Source organism: Natator depressus, chromosome 14, assembly GCF_965152275.1.
Source record: "Natator depressus isolate rNatDep1 chromosome 14, rNatDep2.hap1, whole genome shotgun sequence".
Classification (NCBI taxonomy): Eukaryota; Metazoa; Chordata; order Testudines; family Cheloniidae; genus Natator; species Natator depressus.
This window is the reverse complement of record NC_134247.1, coordinates 39,389,459-39,410,370: the sequence shown is the minus strand read 5'-3', so window position 1 is coordinate 39,410,370 and position 20,912 is coordinate 39,389,459. Positions and strand designations below refer to the sequence as shown.

General features: G+C 51.9%; 1 protein-coding gene and 1 pseudogene across 1 annotated transcript; both read right to left on the bottom strand.

Annotated features, from left to right (window-relative positions):
• The window catches only part of LOC141998040 (zinc finger protein RFP-like), a 338,200-nt pseudogene that overhangs the window by 288,973 nt on the left and 28,315 nt on the right, over positions 1-20,912 (bottom strand).
• LOC141998787 (maestro heat-like repeat-containing protein family member 7) lies at positions 15,275-20,517 on the bottom strand. The gene is made up of 6 exons (XM_074971771.1): positions 20,458-20,517; positions 19,599-19,703; positions 19,065-19,200; positions 18,724-18,818; positions 16,239-16,307; positions 15,275-15,316 (listed from the first exon to the last, which is right to left on the bottom strand). The coding sequence occupies exons 1-6, from the start codon at positions 20,515-20,517 to the stop codon at positions 15,275-15,277; spliced, it is 507 nt and encodes a 168-aa protein (XP_074827872.1).

Sequence of the window (20,912 nt, the reverse complement as noted above, 5' to 3'; positions counted from 1 at the left end):
AGAGATGGAGGTTGATGACCTACCTGCTCGTGGTGACCATGGTGCAGGACAGGCCTCAGGACATGCGAATGCAGCTCCAGATCTGGGAGCAGCTTCCCTTTGCTGGCACGAGACCTTGCAGGTTGCGGGGAGTGAGACAGGCACTAACTTTTGGTAACCCTCAGTGGGATCAGAGGGTAATGGTTTGTAGAAAGTGGTGTTGGAGAGCTTTACAAAAACTAGGCAAGCCATTTACAACACACACTTTGTTTCTCTACAAAAGAAAAAGGACACTAAACTATCTAAACTATTACATGCCACAAGGGGCCACAACAGTGGTTCCCTTAACCCACCCAGCAATCTTGTTAATCTATCCAACTATACTCTTAGCCCAGCAGAAGAATCTGTCCTATCTCGGGGCCTCTCCTTTTGCCCCTCCACCCCCACGAATATGATACCGTTCTGTGGTGACCTAGAATCCTATTTTCGACGTCTCCGACTCAAGGAATATTTCTAACACACGTCGGAACAACATACTAACCCACAGAGACCTTCCTACCAAGACTACAAAAAGAAGGATTCTGGGTGGACTCCTCCCGAGGGTCGAAACAACAGACTGGACTTCTACAGAGAGTGCTTCCGCCAACGTGCACGGGCTGAAATTGTGGAAAAGCAACATCACTTGCCCCATAACCTCAGCCGTGCAGAACACAACGCCATCCACAGCCTCAGAAACAGCTCAGACATGATAATCAAGAAGGCTGAAAAAGGAGGTGCTGTCGTCATCATGAATAGGTCAGAATATAAACAAGAGGCTGCTAGGCAGGTCTCCAAAACCACTTTCTTTCACTTGTCTGGCTATGTAGACTCTCTCCTCAGGCCCTACGCTACCAGCACTCCCAGCTATCTTCCAGACACCACTGACTTCCTGAGGAAACTACAATCCATCGGTGATCTTCCTGAAAACACCATCCTGGCTACTGTGGATGTAGAAGCCCTCTACACCAACATTCCACACAAAGATGGACTACAAGCCGTCAGGAACAGTATCCCCGATAATGTCACGGCAAACCTGGTGGCTGAACTTTGTGACTTTGTCCTCACCCATAACTATTTCACATTTGGCGACAATGTATACCTTCAAACCAGGGGCACTGCTTTGGGTACCTGCATGGCCCCACAGTATGCCCACATTTTTATGGCTGACTTAGAATAACACTTCCTCAGCTCTCGTCCACTAATGTCCCTACTCTACTTGTGCTACATTGAAGACACCTTCATCATCTGGACCCATGGAAAAGAAGCCCTTGAGGAATTCCACCATGATTTCAACAATTTCCATCCCACCATCATCCTCGGCCTGGACCAGTCCACACAAGAGATCCACTTCCTGGACACTATGGTGCTAATAATCGATGGTCACATAAACACCATCCTATACTGGAAACCTATTGACCGCTCTACTTACCTACATGCCTCCAGCTTCCATCCAGGACACACCACACGATCCATCATCTACAGCCAAGCTCTACGACACAACCGCATTTGCTCCAACCCCTCAGACAGAGACAAACACCTACAAGATCTCTATCAAGCATTCTTACAACTACAATACCCACCTGCTGAAGTGAAGAAACAGATTGACAGAGCCAGAAGAGTTCCCAGAAGTCACCTACTACAGGACAGGCCCAACAAAGAAAATAACAGAACGCCACTAGCCATCACCTACAGCCCCCAACTAAAACCTCTCCAACGCATCATCAAGGATCTACAACCTATCCTGAAGGACGCCCCATCACTGTCACAGATCTTGGGAGACAGGCCAGTCCTTGCGTACAGACAGCCCCCCAACCTGAAGCAAATACTCACCAGCAACCACATACCACACAACAGAACCACGAACCCAGGATCCTATCCTTGCAACAAAGCCCGTTGCCAACTGTGCCCACATATCTATTCAGGGGACACCATCATAGGGCCTAATCACATCAGCCACACTATCAGAGGCTCCTTCACCTGCACATCTACCAATGTGATATATGCCATCATGTGCCAGCAATGCCCCTCTGCCATGTACATTGGTCAAACTGGACAGTCTCTACGTAAAAGAATAAATGGACACAAATCAGACGTCAAGTATTATAACATTCAAAAACCAGTCGGAGAACACTTCAATCTCTCTGGTCACGCAATTACAGACATGAAGGTCGCTATCTTACAACAAAAAAACTTCAAATCGAGACTCCAGCGAGAAACTGCTGAATTGGAATTCATTTGCAAATTGGATACTATTAATTTAGCCTTAAATAGAGACTGGGAGTGGCTAAGTCATTATGCAAGGTAGCCTATTTCCCCTTGTTTTTTCCTACCCCGCCCCCCCCCCAGACGTTCTGGTTAAACTTGGATTTATATTGGAAATGGCCCACCTTGATTTTCATACACATTGTAAGGAGAGTGGTCACTTTGGATAAGCTATTACCAGCAGGAGAGTGAGTTTTTGTGTGTGGTTTTTGGAGGGGGGGGGGTGAGAAAACCTGGATTTGTGCTGGAAATGGCCCAGCTTGATTATCATACACATTGTAAAGAGAAAAGGAGTACTTGTGGCACCTTAGAGACTAACCAAATAAATTGGTTAGTCTCTAAGGTGCCACAAGTACTCCTTTTCTTTTTGCGAATACAGACTACACGGCTGTTACTCTGAAAATTGTGAAGAGAGTGGTCACTTTGGATGGGCTATTTCCAGCAGGAGAGTGAATTTGTGGGGGGGGGGGGTGAGAAAACCTGGATTTGTGCTGGAAATGGCCCAACTTGATTATCATACACATTGTAAGGAGCTATTACCAGCAGGAGAGTGGGGTGGGAGGAGGTATTGTTTCATGGTCTCTGTGTATATAATGTCTTCTGCAGTTTCCACAGTCTGCATCCGACGAAGTGAGCTGTAGCTCACGAAAGCTTATGCTCAAATAAATTGGTTAGTCTCTAAGGTGCCACAAGTCCTCCTTTTCAGTTTGAGAACTGCAAAACTAAGCATCTCTAATGGTATCTTCTAGACTGAGCACTGAATCCCATTGAGTAGGTAGAAAGATTAACCTACATAATCTATACAGAAGCCTGTGGAACCCCATAAGATTAGGTCCTTAATCCATGAAGTATTGGAACTCATTTACAAAACTTTTCTTAAACGTTACATGAATATATTGTCTCATACTATAGAATTAGAATTTATCATCCCTATTCCATGATGAGAGATCTTTGAGATATAATGTATCTTAATTAAAACTATCTTTAGATAGCTTTCTGAGGGGCAAAAAACATTTTATTAAAAAAATCCAATTTTTTAAATTTTTTTTTTAAATCATTGATTTGTATCCACCCTGGTTGCAAGTGAATAGCAAAGCTGGTCCCAGCAGGGAGCCAGAGTGTCCAAAATCCTTAGCTGGTGGGAGAGCCTCTCTGTGAGCATCTGTAAAGCATCTCACTTAAACAGTGACTGGTTGAACGATTTATTGTAAGGGACGCCCTTTCTCAGACCCTTTCCCTTTATTGTCTCCCAACCCTCCATGTCAGTCCCTGACCCAGGATTGCCAAGCCAAACTAAAATACTACTTGTTTGAAATCTCACAGCTCACCAAGATTTCCTAATTGTCCAGGTGGCTGAGCCCGAAGGCAGCTCTGTGAACACCTCCATACCGAATGCCAGCTCCATTTCAGAGACGTCTTTCTTCATGCAGAAATAGAACACCTCCACTTCTTCGTGGGAAGATGTCATTTACTCCTCTGATGGGGGCTCCCAAACAGTCCTCAGTTCCTTCAAGGAGACACTCTCCTTTTCCGGTGGATACTGCAAGATGGAGAACGTGAGCAAAGGGGCTGAAGGAGTTTACAGGATTCAAGATGAAATGTACAGGAAGTGTGTGGCTGTCGTAAACTTTACCGTGGTGGGTAAGTTGTGCACTCAGTGACCCCAGAAAAAACTCTGCTCCCCTTGCACTTCTCAGGCCATGTAAAGCCTGTGGAAACATCCTATAAACTCCCAGAATATGGAAGACCCCAGCAGACACTGAGCTGGCAGAGCCATCTCCTCTGCAGCCTCAGCCCAAGGGGTGTGTCACGTGGGAATGCGTGAGGAGAGGAACTAGCCAGAGCACAATGCACTCTGGCTCTTCTCAGTGGAAGGACGGTCCCTGAGGGCCACCTGCCAGCCGGCACACACTAGAGCAGCCCCCAGGCTGCTATAACCAAGGACGGGACTGGCATTAGAGCTAGGGCAGAGAACCAGGAAGGTGTAAATCCTGTTGGGCCAGAGCAGGAATCTTGTCTACACTAGGCCCACCGATGTTCCTACCACCGACTCTAGTAACAATGAACATTTTTTGCAAACATGGTCAGCTAGTGACCCAGCTGCCCCGGGGAGGCTAGTCCCTGGCCCCACCCCTCCCCTTCTGGCCCCTTGCCCCTGCAGGAGCCCAAAGCACCCCCACTGTGGCCCCCGGCCCCAGTGCCGGGCAGCTGCCAGGGAGAGGCCCCAGGCCCAGCGCTCCAGGCAGCATGGTTGCTGTGTCCCCAGGCCTGGCAGGGCAGAGCGCTGGGAACAGCAGGAGGGGGCCTGGCCTGGGGGCGGAGCGTGGGCAGAGCCATGGTAGGCTGTCTGGGGAGTCACAGGCTCCCCCTGCCTATGATACCTGCCGCCCATATTTGCAAAGTTTCTGCAGTGCAGGCAAGGTTTCAAGCACCCCAAGGGCTCGCAGGGAAAGTGGCACGTGTTGTATAGGCCATGGGGTAACTTTTATTTTTATGGTGGCTAGCAAGCCTTTTGTTCATCAGGCTGCTCGTTAACATACCCCTGGCTCTGTCTGGAATTGAACCAGGCACTTCTTGCTCCTAGATCAGCACCTCCCCCTTAGGCCAACCTTCTGCAGTGCAGGCAAGAAGAGGAGAATCAGGCATGTGGTATACGGAGTCCTCACCAACACTTTCCTCCTTATTGTCTCGTTCCAGAGCCCAGCTCATTCCCACCTACTGTGTCTGGGACCTCCGGTGCTGAGGAGGAAGCTCGTGATGAGACCAAAGGGGATGGGAAGTAGCTTGTGATGGGAGATTTCCTTCCCCAGTAGCCTCTCTCCTCCCAGCCTGAATTTCACACGCCCGTCCCAGCTCCCACTGACATCAGTGTGAGCTTGAGGGCAGTGTCCAGTTGTTCCACATCTTCTCAGGCGGCCTGATGGCTTGGGCCACAATTGGCCAAAAATGGACCATGGGGAGCTGGCACAGCAGAGTTGGCTATGGCCAAGGACAAGCCCTTGGCTGATTGAGGAGCTGTGTTTGGGGCCTCCCAACGCGAGTGCAGAGTGTCAATTAAGGGGATGAGTTCAGGGGCAGAAAACTGTGATCCCCAAAACCCAGCATGCTCTGGGGGGGAGCCACCTATGCTAGCCAATGGGAGATGTTGATGAGAGGGGTGTGTCCTAAGCCCTGCCCCTCTCTGTGTTCGATGCTTGTTGTGGCTTGTGATCCCGGGAAATCCCTCTCTTGCAGTCAGGTGATTTAGATGCTGCTTAAGTCATATCTTGCAGGAATAAGTTAGGTACCTGCCTTGCTCCATGCAAAATGGCAGAGGGGCCGTCCTAACCCAGCCCTGTGGTCAGAGCACTCAGCTGGGAGAGCCCCGTTCAATTCTCCATCATTAAAAAAAGAAGTCAGTCCATTCTTCTGAATGCTCTCAGACAGGCAACTCCTGTTTGTCTGGGTTCGGTGAGGGAGTTGCTTAGTCACAGTCAAATAATTTACTTAACAGTCCAATTAATCTAAGTATTATATTTAACGGGTTTCTGGAATTTGTAACTGCTTTAGCAAGGTCATTGCATGACAGGCTGGTGCACCGTTAAAAGAAACAGGTGCTAGGCGGAAGTAAGCAGCAGCATCTTAAAAACATTTGTCAACCATTCAGCTTTCTTCAAGTTGCAAGGAGAGAGGCTTGTAGACGGCCTAGAGAAGAAATCGCTTTGCATGAGGATTCTGTCGGTGTTTAAACCGAGGGGGTGTTTTCTGCAAAGGGAGTAGGTGGGAAGGAACCTGCTTTACGGCTCAGGCTCTGTCTGCACTTAAAACACGATAGCTGCTGCAGCCCTTCAGTACAGACACTTCCCACAGCAACGGGACTCCGAGTCCAGCGCTCTCAGCCTCGCTGCCTCCATTAGTACAGAAAAGGATGAGAAAAATGATGAGGGACGTGGAGCAGCTTCTGTATGAGAAAAAATTAATAAGACTGGGACTTTTCACCTTGGAAAAGAGATGACTAATGGGGGATAAGATAGAGGTGTATAAAATCATGACTGATGTGGAGAAAGTAAATCAGGAAGTGTTTACTCTTTCTCATAAGACAAGAACCAGGGGTCACCCCATGAAATTAATAGGCAGCAGGTTTAAAAGAAACAAAAGGAAGTATTTCTTCACACAATGGAGAGTCAACCTGTGGAACTCCTTGCCAGAGGATTTTGTGAAGGCCAAGACTATAACAGGGTTCAAAAAAGAACTAGCTAAGTTCATGGAGGACAGGTCCATCAACTGCTATTAGCTAGCATGGGCAGGGATGGTTTCCCTAGTCTATATTTTCAAGAAGCTGGGAATGGGTGACAGGGGATGGATCACTTGATTACCAGAGCTCCTGTGATTCTGGGATTTTTTTTTTAAATCTCTCCACAATTTTGGTTGCAATTGAAACTTCTCATTAAAGCGATCAGTGGGGGGGGTGGGGGCTGGACGCTCTGTTGCCTTGCGCTTTGTTTGTGTCACCTTTACACTGATGCAAAGTGAGCAAGAAATACCAAAAGAACTGCAGGCACTAGTGTAAATGACACACACTAAGATCAGGGTAAGGCTGGATTGGGGCCCAGAACTCTTCCATCACCCACCCATCACGGCACAAGGAGTTTGATCCTGGGCCTCATGCCAACTGCCCATAAGGGGCAGCTTAGAAATTCTTCGGTAGCACAAAGCTGGTGTGTCTGCCTATGTCACCTGCCTCCTCCCAATCTTTAGTCTGGGGACGTGGTGTGGTAGCAAAGAGAGTGTGGTGCATAATGCTGAGCCAGTATAACTTAGAGCAGCCTCAACGGTGCTCTAAGTTTTACGTCCGGTGCTATTTCAGGCACCAGCCAGCTGAAGCTTGGGGGAACAAAAGGGTGACTTCAAGCCCCCTTTTCCCATCCCTCTCTGCTGAGCCAAGTGAAAACTTGGCACTGCTGAGAATTCAGACCCAGGCATAAGGCAATGGAGAACCCCAATCTTTCTTCTGCTGTGGAGAGTTGGTAAAACTCAAAGCCCAGATGGCACCGTTATTAAGCCCATTATTTTTTTCTTTTTGCTATTTAAAAATAATGAGATGCAAAACCAATATGAGTGCAGCAGTAATGTTGTACGGTTCGGACACACAAGTTAAGTTTCCTGTGACAACACGAACTTGATCAACTTGCATGTGTGGAGCATATTTTTCCTCTTCCTGTTTTTCTTGTTGTATTTCAAAATTTACCACTCAGGGGTCTTTGTGGCATGTAATGCGGCTTGTATTAAAAACGCCACAAACCCAAACTTACAGGAATGGGCCAGAACTTGACCGCTTACAGGAGTGGCCGCTACAGGGATCGGGGCTGATTTTAGAGGGCACAATTTTCAAAAGCATCAAAGTGACTTAAGTGCACTTGGAAATTTTACCTCTAGTCTTCCTTATGAATTATTTTTTTATTTTATTTTTTTTTAAAGGGAGCTGTAGCCTGTTTTCCACAGGGTCAGTCTGAGTTCAAGCCAATGCCGTAGGGCATTTCAGGCTGCTGTCCTGTCTGATCCAGCCCAGGGGACAATATCTGATGCTTCCAGGAAAAGCAAGAACCCGCTGTAACATACATGGCTAGTTTTACCATGCTGTAAATGCAGGTGGGGAATTAATTACTGACCTCGGTGGCGTTCAGACTATGTCCTGAAGCCTGGGATTGGGCCAGAGGGACAGCTAGCGCTGGCCACAGTGTCCAGGGTCTGGGAGTGGGAAGTTCCTTGGAGAATTCCACTGGGTGGGAGACTCAGCTGTGAAGGGAGGGGGCGGGGAGGAGCATCTCCTAAACCCAAGATTGGAATAACTGAAGTATTGTTCCTTTTACACGGAGCCTCAGCTCTCTGGAACCTCTGCAAATGCTTTAGCCACGTGTTTAACTCCATCCGTAGGAGTCGCCTTGGATTGCAGTGGGAGGGCTCAGGTGCGTAAGTGTTTGCAGGATGGGCACTCAGGGCAGTCCCTGACGCCAGGGCAAAGTGGATGTGACGTGCCACTGTCTGGATTTGGCAGCCTGCCTGCACAGCGAACTCACTAGGCGCTGGGTGCATGACTGCAAGGCGCTGGGCCGGGGAAAATCAGCCCCGGGTGGTTATTTTGAGTAGAAAACCAGAGCCACTTCTGGGGTCTTTCAGCTTCTAATGCCCTTTCCCTTCTGCAGCTGGATTTCAGCCTTTGATAAAATCCCTCTCAATGCCAAGTCAGTGCCATAAATCACTGGACTGGGTGCAGGAATCAATAGGCGACGTTCTCTGGCCTGGGTTATGCCAGGGCTCAGACTAAATTATTCTTCCCAAAACTTTTAAAAGCTGAGCCCCCTCCTCAAGGCAAAGAAACCAATCGTGCCCCTCACCCGTCAGCAATGTGTTAGTGACCCTACCCCCCATTTTCATGGATACGTCTTCAAACCCCACCCTTCCCACCATGGCTAGCCCTTCCCCACGCTTCAGGAGACGCTGGAGGAGATGATCCTAACCGTCCCCTCTAACCTTAAGACCTGAGGAACCCCATCCTAGAGCATCTTAAAAAATCACAGTTCCCAGACTCTGGAACAGGGGCTGCTTTGCCGGGCTCACCTTTCTCCCTGCGTCAGGTTGGCCGATGGGGACAATGAGCCTGGAGATCTCATTCCCGCTGCTCTGAGTGGTGCCCATGTGCACACGACCCAGCTCAGCTCTTCATGTATCCCAGGAACGTCTTCATCTTCTGGGATCCTCATGGCAGCAGTGGGATGATTTAACGGAGCCCCTTAGTCATGGGGCCTTTCTCTCTCTTTTGTTTCAGAGCCAGCGTCCTGGAATCGTCTCCTGGTGCGTGGAGTGGTGGCAGTGGTGGGGGTGCTAGTCTCACTATACCTATGTGGGTTTTGGAAAGGTAGAGGGAAAGTGTTTGCCTACTCGCAACTCGTTTTCAGAAAGCTGCTGATGCATCCCTCCCAACAGCCTGGAAGTCAGAAGGATTCACAGGGATCTGAGCTCCCCGCAGTGTGTTACAGGGACGGGGAGCAGGCCCAGGGAACCAGAAACAGGAATCGAGACCCAGCCCTGGAGAATGGTGAAGGAGACCTGTTTGCGAATTCGTATCCGGTCTGCTGAATTGTTCACGTCCAGACCCTCCCCACAGTTCTTAAAAAGTCGAAGCATTTCCTTTAGACACTTTCCAAACAAACCATTTTGATTTTTCAGTTTGAAACAATTTTTTGTTTAAAAATGTCTTTCACTTTTATTTTAAAAATTCAAAAAGTTACAACCCTTGAAATGTTCCTGGGTCTTTTGGGGTTTTTTTTAAAGCTTTTTGGTTCATCAAAAATTTGGAAAAATGTTAGTTTTGTTCAACCTGAAACCGGTTTTTTTCCATTTCTTTTTTGGAATTGCCAGCGACCAAAAAATTCTGTTTGCCCAGCTCGAGGGGCGGATGAGGATTTTGGCGGTTATATTGTGGGTCTCTAAGTCTCCTTGTTGCTCAAAGTTTTCTTACTGCAACAAATTAATTTGGGATGAGGGCAGGATGGGCAAAAGCTTCCTAAACGTGGGGGGGGGCTGCTGGCACCCAAACTGTGGCCCAGCCCCTGTGCCACCCCTTCTCCTCGAGGTCCTGCCCCCTCAAACCGCCCCTTTCCCTGAGGCCCCCCTTCACACCGCCTTTCTCCCTGAGCTCTCACTTCATGCCGCCCCTTGCCCCCAAAACACTGCCCCCCCCCCCACTCCCTTCTCTCCCCCATCATCCAGTCGCTCACACTTATGGCCAGCAAAAAGTGGTGGGCCCTTGTCTCCCCTGTTCCGGCATCCCTGGATGAGAGAGGGGAGAGGATGAAGAACTCCTTTCAAATATAACTCCCGCCCCCACCCTCAAAAAAGCACAATTTGCCAGCAACAGCAAAACATGCACCTAACCAACCCAGGCCAGTCACACTGTGTTGTGTGTGACATTCCCGTCCTGGGGCGGTTTATGTCTTTGAAAAGGTGAACCCTGCAGGCCTGGGTGTTTCTCTGCGTAATGTGACCTCAGTGCTCCTGATGAGAGCCGTTGTTTGTCAATGTTTCAGAAGCAGACATATTTATCATTCATGTACAGACAGACATTTATTCACAATTAGAACTGGTCAAAAATAGCGGGGGTGGGGAGGTTCATGAAAATTGAAGAAGAAACCGCTTCCCCCCCCACCCCCCGATATTCTTCAAACTTATTTGAAAATGTTTTTAATTATCAAATTTTTGTTTCGTTTTGGTGGGGAAAACTCCACGTTCTCTCTCAAGTGGGCAGAGAAATCCAAAATGTTTTTTTTAAAAAGGGAACTTTTTTCAAATGATCAATGGAATCCAAAGTGGCATTTTTAATTAAAAGGTTGCATTGTCAGTGTAAACCCTTTTGAACCAGCTCTATTACTGTATAACAGGATGAGTTTATTTTTCATGATGCATTGTTTGGGCCAGGTTCCAAGTGGCATTTCAGACTTTGCACAGCTCTTCTCTTCTTGCGTCTGCACCTCTCATAAGCTGTGGCCTTAATCTCGGCCCTGGAAACACTTACATGCATGTTTAACTTTAATTACTGCTGTGAATAATTCCATTTCAATGGGACAACTCTGAGGTCGGGTTTACTCTACGGCCCTATATCGGTGTAACTATGTCATTTCTTTAATTTTCTTTCTTTTATATGCGAAAGTTCTTGAGAGGTTAAAGCAGGTAAAATACATGAACAGGTTGGGACAGTCCAAGTTTGTCGTGCAAAGTGACAGCAGAGATGTGGTATCTGCTAGTTTTCCATAAGTCTCTCAGGGTTACCCAGGATAACTTTGGGGATCTCTGTCTTGCATCGGGAATGTTCCCTGAAAGTGTCCAAACAGCTCAGAGCTACAGAACCATTCCCTGGATCCATTCTTATAGCTGTCTTCCCCAGACAGCAATCTGGCAAGTGTTCCTGTCAGCTCATTGCTAAGTTATCTGTCAAAACACTAGAGTTTTCAGGTGCCTAAGTAGCCCCTGGAATCAGGGTGAAATTATCCTCCCCACCACTACCAAAATTGGAAATGGTGCCCCGGAGTGCACGGTACCCTACCGTGCTTCCCCCATAGGAACTGCATGAACAGGCAACTCTGCAAGTTATCTGCATGCCTCTGCAAGTGACCCCCATGCCTCTCCATTTCTTTGGCCACATGTATCCTTTCCCCATGCTGGCGGCTAATCCAGAAAAAGAGGAAAAGAGCTCACCACTGCGACCAGGGAGGTGTTGGGTTGAGATCAGCTGGTCAAAGCAGGCAATAGGGGCAGAATCTGAGACTTGAAGCTCCTCGAGTGACCTCTGACCTTTCTAGACCTGCCCTTCAATCAGACACAGCGATTGTAAAGTTGAATGTGATAGTAACTAGACCCATTTTAAACCCTTCACCACACAAGACAAAGCCCGTAGGATTCATCATGAACTATTTATTTCTCCTCCCCTGGCTCCCTGCAGCCACCAGCCGCCTTGGAGCTTTCCCTCGTCTCTCCCAGGCTGTGCTCACTTGATTGCAGGAGCTCAGCGGAGGGTCCAGCTTTGCTCTTTCGCTTCCATTCTTCACGTCTTTGGGTGGCTGCATTGGCAACTGAGCAGCCTGATGGAAACACTGAGTCCTCTGTCTCGGCAGGCAGGCCCAGCCGCCAAAGCCAAAGACTCCCTGAGAACAGGGGGAGGTTCGCCTGAACTCTCAGGAGTGGAGGCTGGGCCCATAGGGTAGGGTTACCATATTTGAACTTTCAAAAAAGAGGACACTCCGAGGGTGGGGGGGGGGAGTTGTAGCCCTGCCCCCTATCTACTCCCTCCACTTCCAGCCCCCTGACTGCCCCCCACAGAACCGCCAACCCATCCAACACCCTCTGCTCCTTGTCCCCTGATCGCCCCCTCCCAGGACCCTGCCCTCTATCTAAGCCTTCCTTCTCCCTGTCTCCAACTGCCCCCTCCTTAGACCCCTCCACCCTAACTGCCCCCCTAGAACTCCACCCCCTACCTATCCCCTGACTGCCCCGCCCCCTATCCGCACCCCTGCCCCCTGACAGACCCCCGGCTCTCCCACACCCATCCAACCACTCCCTGTCCCCTGACTGACCCCGCAGAACCCCCAACCCATCTAATCCCCCCTGCTCCCTGCCCCTGACTCCCCCCCCGAACCTCCGCCCCGTCCAACCCCGCCCCGCTCCCTGTCCTTTGACTCCCCCGACCCCTCTTCATATGCCCACCCCCTGACAGGCTCCCCCCAGAACCCCTCACCCATCCAACCCCTCCTGCTCCCTGTCTCCTGACTGTCCCTTGGGACCCCATGCCCCTTCTCCAGCCCCCCCGGCCCCCATACCCTGCTGCTCAGAGCAGTGTGTCTGGGGTGCGGAGCCAGACACAGTGCCGCGCTCCCCCGCAGAGTGCGCAGCTCCCCCTCCGCCCCCAGAGTGCTGCATTGGGAGGGAAATCCCAGCCCTTTGGAGAGTTTTACAAATTCCTCCGGAGGGCAATTTAAAACCCAAAAAGCCGGACATGTCCGGGAATCTCCGGACGCATGGTAACCCGACCACAGGGACTCCAGGAGCTGCAGCTGCTGCCACCTATATGGTGAATCCTCCGACTCCTCACCAACCAGCTCTTCCCCATTCTGCAACCTGGCCCCATAGTCTGACCGTGCAGGAGAACAGAAACCCTTTGGGACAGCAGGTGAGTCTTCTCAATGCCGCACTCTTCGCATGGCTTCCCACGGTCACAGTGAAACATGACTACCCTGCCCCCAGGAGTCTCTCAAGGAGCTGCCAGCGCAGTCACTGGGCACCCACTCCTAATGGTCTCGGGCAGTGGCATTGCAGAGGGAGCGGAGCAGACCGTCCCTTCTGTGACTTCCTGAATTGCTGCCAGGACGGATTCTCCTCTGCTCTAGGGAGAGTCCCCGAGGACAAGCAGCTGTGGTGGGGGAGGGGGCAAGACAAGCACTCCCCCTGAGCCCTTGACTAGCAGGCAAGCAGGACTCTGGGAGCCAAGGCATCGGTGTGTCTTGCTGGGAGAGCAGAGCTGGAGAGCAGAAAAGGGCATTGGAGGAACTGTAGAAAAGTCAGTGTCATGGCTGGGTCATGGGCAGCCAGACCTAGTGGTCAGAGGCAGAGTCCACACTCACAAGACAGGAGTCGAGAGTCAGCTGGGTCAGGACAGTGGAAGAGCAGAAGCAAAAGACCAAATTGTGTTCAGAACCTCAAGTCAGGTGAGTCACCCTGAGTCCGGATGCCAGGAAATCAAGCCTGGGGAGTGGGAGCAGGAACAGCCAACACACGGTCCAGAGCCAGGGAGGAGCTCGGCTGTTCAGACAGCTTCTTGTTCCTGCTGCTGGTTTAAGGAGGTCCCAGGGGCCGATAAGCTGCTCTGGGACTCTGCCAATAGGAGCCTCAAACTGGGTCTGGACTTGGTCAGTCCTAGGTAAGCAGTTTTTCGTAGGCTTCCAGGTGGCTTGCTGGAGGGTGGCTGCTCCCAGGAACCCTGCAGACCTGGGTTAATGACCCATGGGTCAGGACAGTGAGTGATCTCTCCCCGCTCAAACCTCCTGCACGAAACAGCCTCCAGTGTCCCAGATGCATCCTCTGAGAAGAAAAAAACACAGTCATGAGGACAAATAGGCTATGGAACAGGAGCCCCCTCTTTGTTGCAACAGCCCCAAGTGCCCAGAAGAGTGGACGGTTCTTACCTCCAGGAGATGCCTGGGATCTTCCATCTAAGCCTCAATGGGACCCATGTTGCTTGGTCTGACAGGAGGAGATCATCTGTCCCCACTGCTCCCTGCGCTGGGCTGGCTGCAGCACACATCTGGGTAAGAGGCTGGGCCAGAGAGATGTTACAATCAGGGTCCAGGCACCCCAGAAGGAGAACAGAGGGTCTGAAACCAGAAGACGAAGCAATCAAATCAGCGGATTCGACAGAGAAGTTTTCTACCCTACAGGGACATCAAAGAAGGTCTGTTAGGAAAGCTGAGATCTTAGTCTGGAAACTACTAAGGCAAAGATTGTGACTTGTTAAGATTCAGTTTTAGTCACGACAAAGTGTGTTGTGTTTTGTTTCTCTCTTTGAAATTTGTCTCTTCCTCTTGCTTAGTATCACTTAAATCTCTCCTTTGTTACTATGCTTCCCAAACCACCTCAGTGTTGTGTGTTCAAGTGAAGTGTGAGTCTCCAGCCTACCCAACAGGCTGAGCTGTGCCCTCTCTCTCTGAAGGTAGCGAATAATTTCTGAGCGGTGCTGGGCCCAGAGTCCAAGGGCAGTTCACCAGACATCTCGTGGGAAGCCCAAAGAGACCAAAGGAGCAGGAGAGATTCCGGCCCCACTGACCCATGGGAACTTCCCACAGAAGAGGCTACACAGGGCTCCAGACACAGCCACTTTGGGTGTGTAACAGAGTTCACTCACCGCTAGATGTGGCCAGGCCTCGTGTCACCGCTTTCTAGCTGGGCTAGCAACCCCACTGATACTCACTCTTGCACTTTGTTGGCTGGGAACTCAGCCCTCCAACCAGGTGACTGTCCTTTACTCCACTCCTTCCTGGGTCATGCTTCTTGCAAACAAAGTCCAAAAATGTCTTGAACAGAAACAAGGCCTTCCACCCTCGTGGGGAGTTCTTCCTCAGCCTGATTTCGGTTCGGCCTGCCCTTCTTGGGTTTCTATGGTCTTCTATGTCCCCTTCCTTAAGGACAGTGAGAGAACCCAGTCCTACCCTGGATTCCAGGGTTTGGCCCAAGGCCGTCTACTGAACAGCTCGCTCTGCTTCTGGACTTTTGCTGCTGTTTTCCCTTGTTTCCTCTCAGGTGGGGCTCACTTGTAGTCATCAATTTGGCCTAGCCCCTGGCTAGGCAGCCAGAGGCCAAGCCACCCTGTTAGATACCCTCCTCCTTCAAATCCGGTCCAGCCCGGATGACAGGTTTGCCGAGGGGATGGTGAAACCCCATTGCTGATCAGAAGGAGGTCAGAGTCTATTCTCTAGGAGCTGAAGGTCCGTTTGTCCCGCTGTGGGAAGTGTAGCTGGAGAGCGGAGATGTTAGGTGAAAGAGACTGCATGATGGAGTTGGAGACTGAGGGACGGGAGCCTCCTCCCAGAAACCCTCCCAGGAGAACAGGTTTGAGGAGTTCTCTGGGGAGCCTCTTGCTAGGAAAAAAACAAGGGTGGCACATTGATGGAGATGTCTCTGTCCCAGGGATGGGGGAAGCTCCCAGCCAGGCTATGCAGCAGGGATCCCATTTCTCCCCCAAGAAACCCAGATGCCCAAAGAAGTCAATGGCTCTTACCTCCATGAGGGAGCGGGCTCTCCCCTCTCAGCCTCTTTGAGTACTACCTCTGCTTGGTTTCCTAGGACAAGGGACCTGTCCCCACTGCTCCCTGAGGTGGTTCAGCTTCTGACTGCACCCATCTGGGAGGCTGTCACACACCCCAGGGCCTAGAAGACATGGGGGGAGGAGGCTCCTCTTCATGTCAGACTCTGAGAGCCCAGAGAAGGGCCAAAGGAAGAATAAAGGGCAAGAGATGAAGCTAGCCCTGAGCCTCTGTCCCATCCTCACCTCCTCAAATGTGGAGCTTCCTGAGCTTCAGTTGGGCAGACAGTCTGTAGCCCTGACCCAAAGGTCCTTCTGCGCCATATGGGGCAGGAAGATCTCTGCCTGGGAGCACGGGGAATGGGATGGGGGTGAGATCAAGGAAAGAGGGGAGGGGTATGGGTGTGAGGGAAAGAGCTCCTGCCCCAGATGAAGGAATTTGGGGGGCCGAGGGAAGGACACAGCTCCACAGAGAGGGGAGAGAGTTTCTGTGAGTGCCAGGGGCCTCCATTTCCACTTCCACTAGCCCCCCATTTACAGTGAGACAGAGCAGTACCTGCAGCAGGGAGCGGGACTTGCTGAACAGGGAGGGGAACCTGTAAGATCATCAGATGAGCCACAGCCCTTGCAGCACCTCAGGCACCTGGTGCAAGTGCCGGATGTTGTGTAGCTGGCCCATGACCTTGGCTGTGACATCCTCGTGCTGCAGGGGAAACAGAACATGGCAGAGACTGAGACACTCCCCAGGAATCAGGGAGGATGAAGGGCACCTGGAACCAGCACCATCATTTCCACCCAGCAGCTGCTCATGTCTGACCCCCAGGATGGAGGCTTGCTGTCCTCTCTAGTGACCTCCAGTGCCAACCCCCCTCCTTGTAGGGTGAGCTCCTGCCACCTCCCCATCAGTGCCCCTGACAGCTGTTCCACCTCCAACCCACCTGGGGATACCGCTCAAATTCGGAGAACCCTCTCCTCCACCCCCACCTCCATCCCCACCCAGGTAGGGCAGAGAGGGGGCTCTAGAAGGATGGCGGGGGACGGGAGGGATTCTGGCAGCAGTGAAGTGGGATGGGGAGAGGTTGAGACCTTTCTCCAAGTCACCCCAGTGACAAAAGCTGATGGCAGCCCTGGGGAACGGGACAGGTCAGCAGCCCCTGCTGACTGAATCCTCCCAATCTCTCGAGAGTGGGTCCAGCCCTACCAGCAGCAAGACCAGCTTCCCACGCCCATGTGCCTAAGCCCTTCCTGCTCAGTCGCCATCACCAGTCAGTCCTTGGCCTCCCAGGCTGCCAGGGATGGGAGCAACTCTCAATGGTGGCTCGGGTGACATGGACACTAGGCCATGGGGAAATGGGTGCAGCTCTGTGGGGCAGGAAAGGTTCCCAGAGGGCACTTAGGGGACTCTCCTGTCCTTCCCAGGAGTGATAGCAGAGCACCACATCCTAAGAACAGAAGTCCATGAAGGCCAGAAGTCCCCACTAGGCTCCTTGCTACCAGGCCAACGAATGGCGATAGGATGGGAATGAGACCCTGGGCCCCACCCCAAGCTCCTCAGTCGATTACAGCTGCTTACCGTGTCCCCCATCAGTTGCTGGGCTTCTCCCAGGAGGGAGTAGACGAGTACCAGCCCAGCCTGGCTGACACGCAGCAGGGGGTCGTGGATGGCCAGCACTGCTGTCCGCAGGAAGGATCTTCTCTGCTCGACAGAGAAGAATTTTCCAAAGACCTAAAACCAAGAGGACATGAGGCTCGAGCTGATTGCCCAGAGCCAGCCTCCAAATCCTGGCGGTACAATGGTGTCTAGTGCCCCAAAGGGCAGGGAAGAGAGCTGCTGTGGCCAAGGCACTTCATTCCCCAGGAGGCTTTCAGGGTCCCAGGGCTCAGGGAAGCCCCTTTATTAAAAGGTCGCAGGTGTTGAGGGACCAAAGCCTCCAGTGGCTCTTTCGGGAAGGCAATTTATGGCAGGGGCCAGGATGGGCTGGAAATGGATCTCTAATGTGTGTGAGCAGGCCCACTCTGCTGTGCAGGGCACAGAGACGACAGGGGACCCTGTCTTGCTTCCAGCAGAGAGATCCCCTGCACCTCAGCGGCTAGAGGAGTTTGTGTGTGCTGTTGTGGGGGGAGGGGGTTGGAGCTGACAGACCAAAGGTCTCTTCCCCCAGCTAAGTGATTTCTCTAGTTGCTGGCTATGGCCTCTGCAGCTCCTTGGTTTCTTCAAGGGGAATCCAACCTGCAGCCTGACAAGGACAAGGAGACTCATGGCCCAATCCCCATCCCAGACGCTCCTCGGAGAATTTTCTTCCGCTGCAGCAATTCAGCTTGTGGGAGGCGGGACAAGCTCACACAGTCTCTCTCACGGGGCGTCTGTGGAGCAGCGTTCTGTAGATGCCCTTGTCGATCCAGGAGCCATTCCAAGGTCTCCTCTGTGATGTTATGGAAATCACCCATTTCACCTTTGACTCCAGTCTGGGGGCACTGTGTTACGGTGTGTTCGAAGGTTTGGATATTCTCACCACAGTTGTGAGACGGGGGCGGGGGGGTGTCTTTGATTTTCTACTTGTGCAGCAAGTAGCTGCAACTTGGCTCAGTGACAATGTGCTTCTTTGGAACAGTGGCTGAGGTCCAGATACTCTGCCATTCCCTGGCCAGGTCTGGAGACATGAGGCGGGCACATGTGGTCCATATTGGCTCTGGAGCTCACTATGTCCCCTACCCAGTTCCCAGGTTGGGGCATTCTGCTTCCTGGCCAGCAATGGAATTGGGCAAACCCCACCTCCTTTCTCTGCTTCTACAGGGTGCAGGGAATTAAACAAGGGTCTGATCAAGCAATCGTGACTGACTGACCCAGTGCTCTCCTCTCAGACACTTGAGCAGAGAGACACCCAGAGCCATAATCCTATCTTAACTCACCCACGGGGGATTCTCCTCAAATCAGGGCAACTAGTGAGGTTCCAATGTGGGACCTTTCGCACCAGCCTGTCCCACTGGCTGCTGGATGAGGAACTCTGAGCTGGAAATAAGGAGCAGGCTCTTTTCTTGTCTCCAGGAGGCATCCACTGCAGGGAACCCAGCCAGCCACCCACCTTGAGCTGTCTCATGCCCTGGCACAGTGCCCTTACCTCCCCCACTCTGGCTGTATTCTTGTAGCCCAATAGCCTGCTGTCCTGGTGCCAGTCATAGCACCAGAGATCTTCCGCCTCATGTCTGGTCAGCCCTGGAAAAGAGAGAGAGAGAGAGAGAGAGAGAGAGAGAGAGAGACTTTTCTCCTCATTCTGGTTGCAGTTTCTGTGTCCTTCCAATCCCATTGGTGGCTGCACAGTGGAGTGGAGAAGAACAGAGGCAGAGAGAGACTTGTCCTCCAGCTGGGGTCAGTCTGAGAGAAATGGTCTGGGGTCCCATTATCAACCTGTGGTCACTCTTAGTCCCCTTTTGGGTTCCGTGTCCCAGCTGGGTTCCTTACCCCTCTGTTGGAGCAGCAGTTGGTAGAGCCGGTAAGTCCCCTCCCTGGCATGCCGGCTGATGTCCTTGTCTGGCTCGCTGACAAACAGAGCCAGCTGGGCCACATGGTGCCCCATCCGAGGGAACTCGGCTGAGATCTAATGGAAGGGAGAGCAGAGGGGACTCCATCAGCATTTTCCTGTCAGCTCCCTGTCCCCCCTGGGCCAGAGGGCTTTCCTCTTAGCCCCTCTGCAGGAGATGCTGGGGGAGAGGAGCTTGAGATCGACCCTTCATTTGCTCTGCTGCCAAGGGAGCCCGCAGCTGCTTTGGGATGCCAAGCAGGGGCTGGAGCATGGTCCCCTTAAACGCCCAGGGACAACACTGAACCAGGACAAGAAGAACTTGACTCAACCCTAGCTCAGTTCTGCTCTGACTCTGCCTCCCCATGAAGAACCCTCCTAAGCCACAGCCCCGGCAGCAGCAGCAGATCCTGCAGCCCGCTGGAGCCAGCCCGCCTCCGCCTGGAGCCAGCAAGCTGGGCTCGGAGCTCACTTACGTCAAACTCAGGGAGGGTGACTGTGTATCTCAGCAGGGCTGTGCTGCTCCTGATGGCCCCGGCGCGCTCCTGCGACACCCTGGACACGACCCAGAGGTTGACATGCTGTGGGGAAAGGAGGCAGGTCAGACTCAGTGGCCAGCTGCTCCCGCTTTGCAAATGAGCCCCATGCCCCCAGCCCCAGGGGTCTGAGACATTCTGCGCAGGGGGGGAATATCTGAGTCCTTGATGGCAGAGCTTTAGAAGGCAATTCTTTCCCCCAGGACGCAGCTTGTACCCTGCAGGTCACAACTTGTCAGCGTCTCTCTAGATTGGGACAATGTTCGTGGTTGGGGCTGGTCCCCTCTTCCCAGAACTCCTGATTCCTGAACAGTTCACCAGAAAGGAGACTGAACCCTCGGCCCTTCCCTGCTACAAAAATCCTTGGGGGGATGTAGGGAGTGACTGAGAGCACAATCCCCCCAGGAATTTCAGAGCAGATCAGAGGGAAGGGCTGATTCCCTGGGCTCCTCCCGTTTATCTAGGAAGGAGTATGTGCCTCTTCTCTGAGAACCATCTCCCGAATCTCATGGGCTCTGTGTGTTGGAGGGGCGGGGGAAGGGTGGATTTTCAGACTCTCACTCCCCAAGACAGCCAGGAGCCCTGTGCTTAGTGCTCAGCAGAACCAGGCAGAGCTCTGGCTTGGAGTCCCAGCTCCTTCCTCTGTCCCTCAAGAAGGAAGGACCTGACACTACATTGCACTGACCTCCCCAACCAAGGACGGCCCACTGGGGACCCAGCTAGGAGGACAGAGTAGAAGATGCATCTTCCAGTCTCTCCTTACCAGTCCCCCAAAGAGTTCAGGTCAAATGGGGCTCACCTCCAAGATGAAGTGGAGCCTGTCTGTGTCTGGGGACTCTGCCAGCAGGTTCCCCAGCATGGCATCCAGGACCTCTGGGATGACTTTGTGCAGAGCCTGCAAAGCATGGGTCAGACTTAGGGAACCTGGGCTTACACCAGCCACAGGATGGGAAGAGGGGTCTCTGGGAAGCACTGGGGAGACTCCCAAACACATCTCCTGGCCTCTCTCCTTCACATCCCACTGCAGGCAATTCGCAAGAATTGATGACCCCTGGACCTTTGATCCATGAGCTTAGCAGGTCTCTGCAGAGGGCCTTGTAGGCAGAAGAGTATGAAACAGCCAAGTTGCTTTGGATGGAAGCTGGGCTTCTGGGCAAAACAGGGCTTATGAAAGAAAGAAAGAAAGAAAGAAAGAAAGAAAGAAAGAAAGAAAGAAAGAAAGAAAGAAAGAAAGAAATCCCCAAGGGAGGGGTA

Excerpts from the sequence above, each read along its gene's own strand:
- LOC141998787 (XM_074971771.1), bottom strand. The coding sequence starts at position 20,517 with ATGCTGGGGAACCTGCTGGCAGAGTCCCCAGACACAGACAGGCTCCAC. Across the intron at positions 16,308-18,723 it reads ATACAGCCAGAGTGGGGGAG|CACGAGGATGTCACAGCCAA; the intron begins GTAAGGGCACTG and ends TTTCCCCTGCAG. Across the intron at positions 15,317-16,238 it reads ACTTGCACCAGGTGCCTGAG|CTACACTTCCCACAGCGGGA; the intron begins GTGCTGCAAGGG and ends TCCGCTCTCCAG.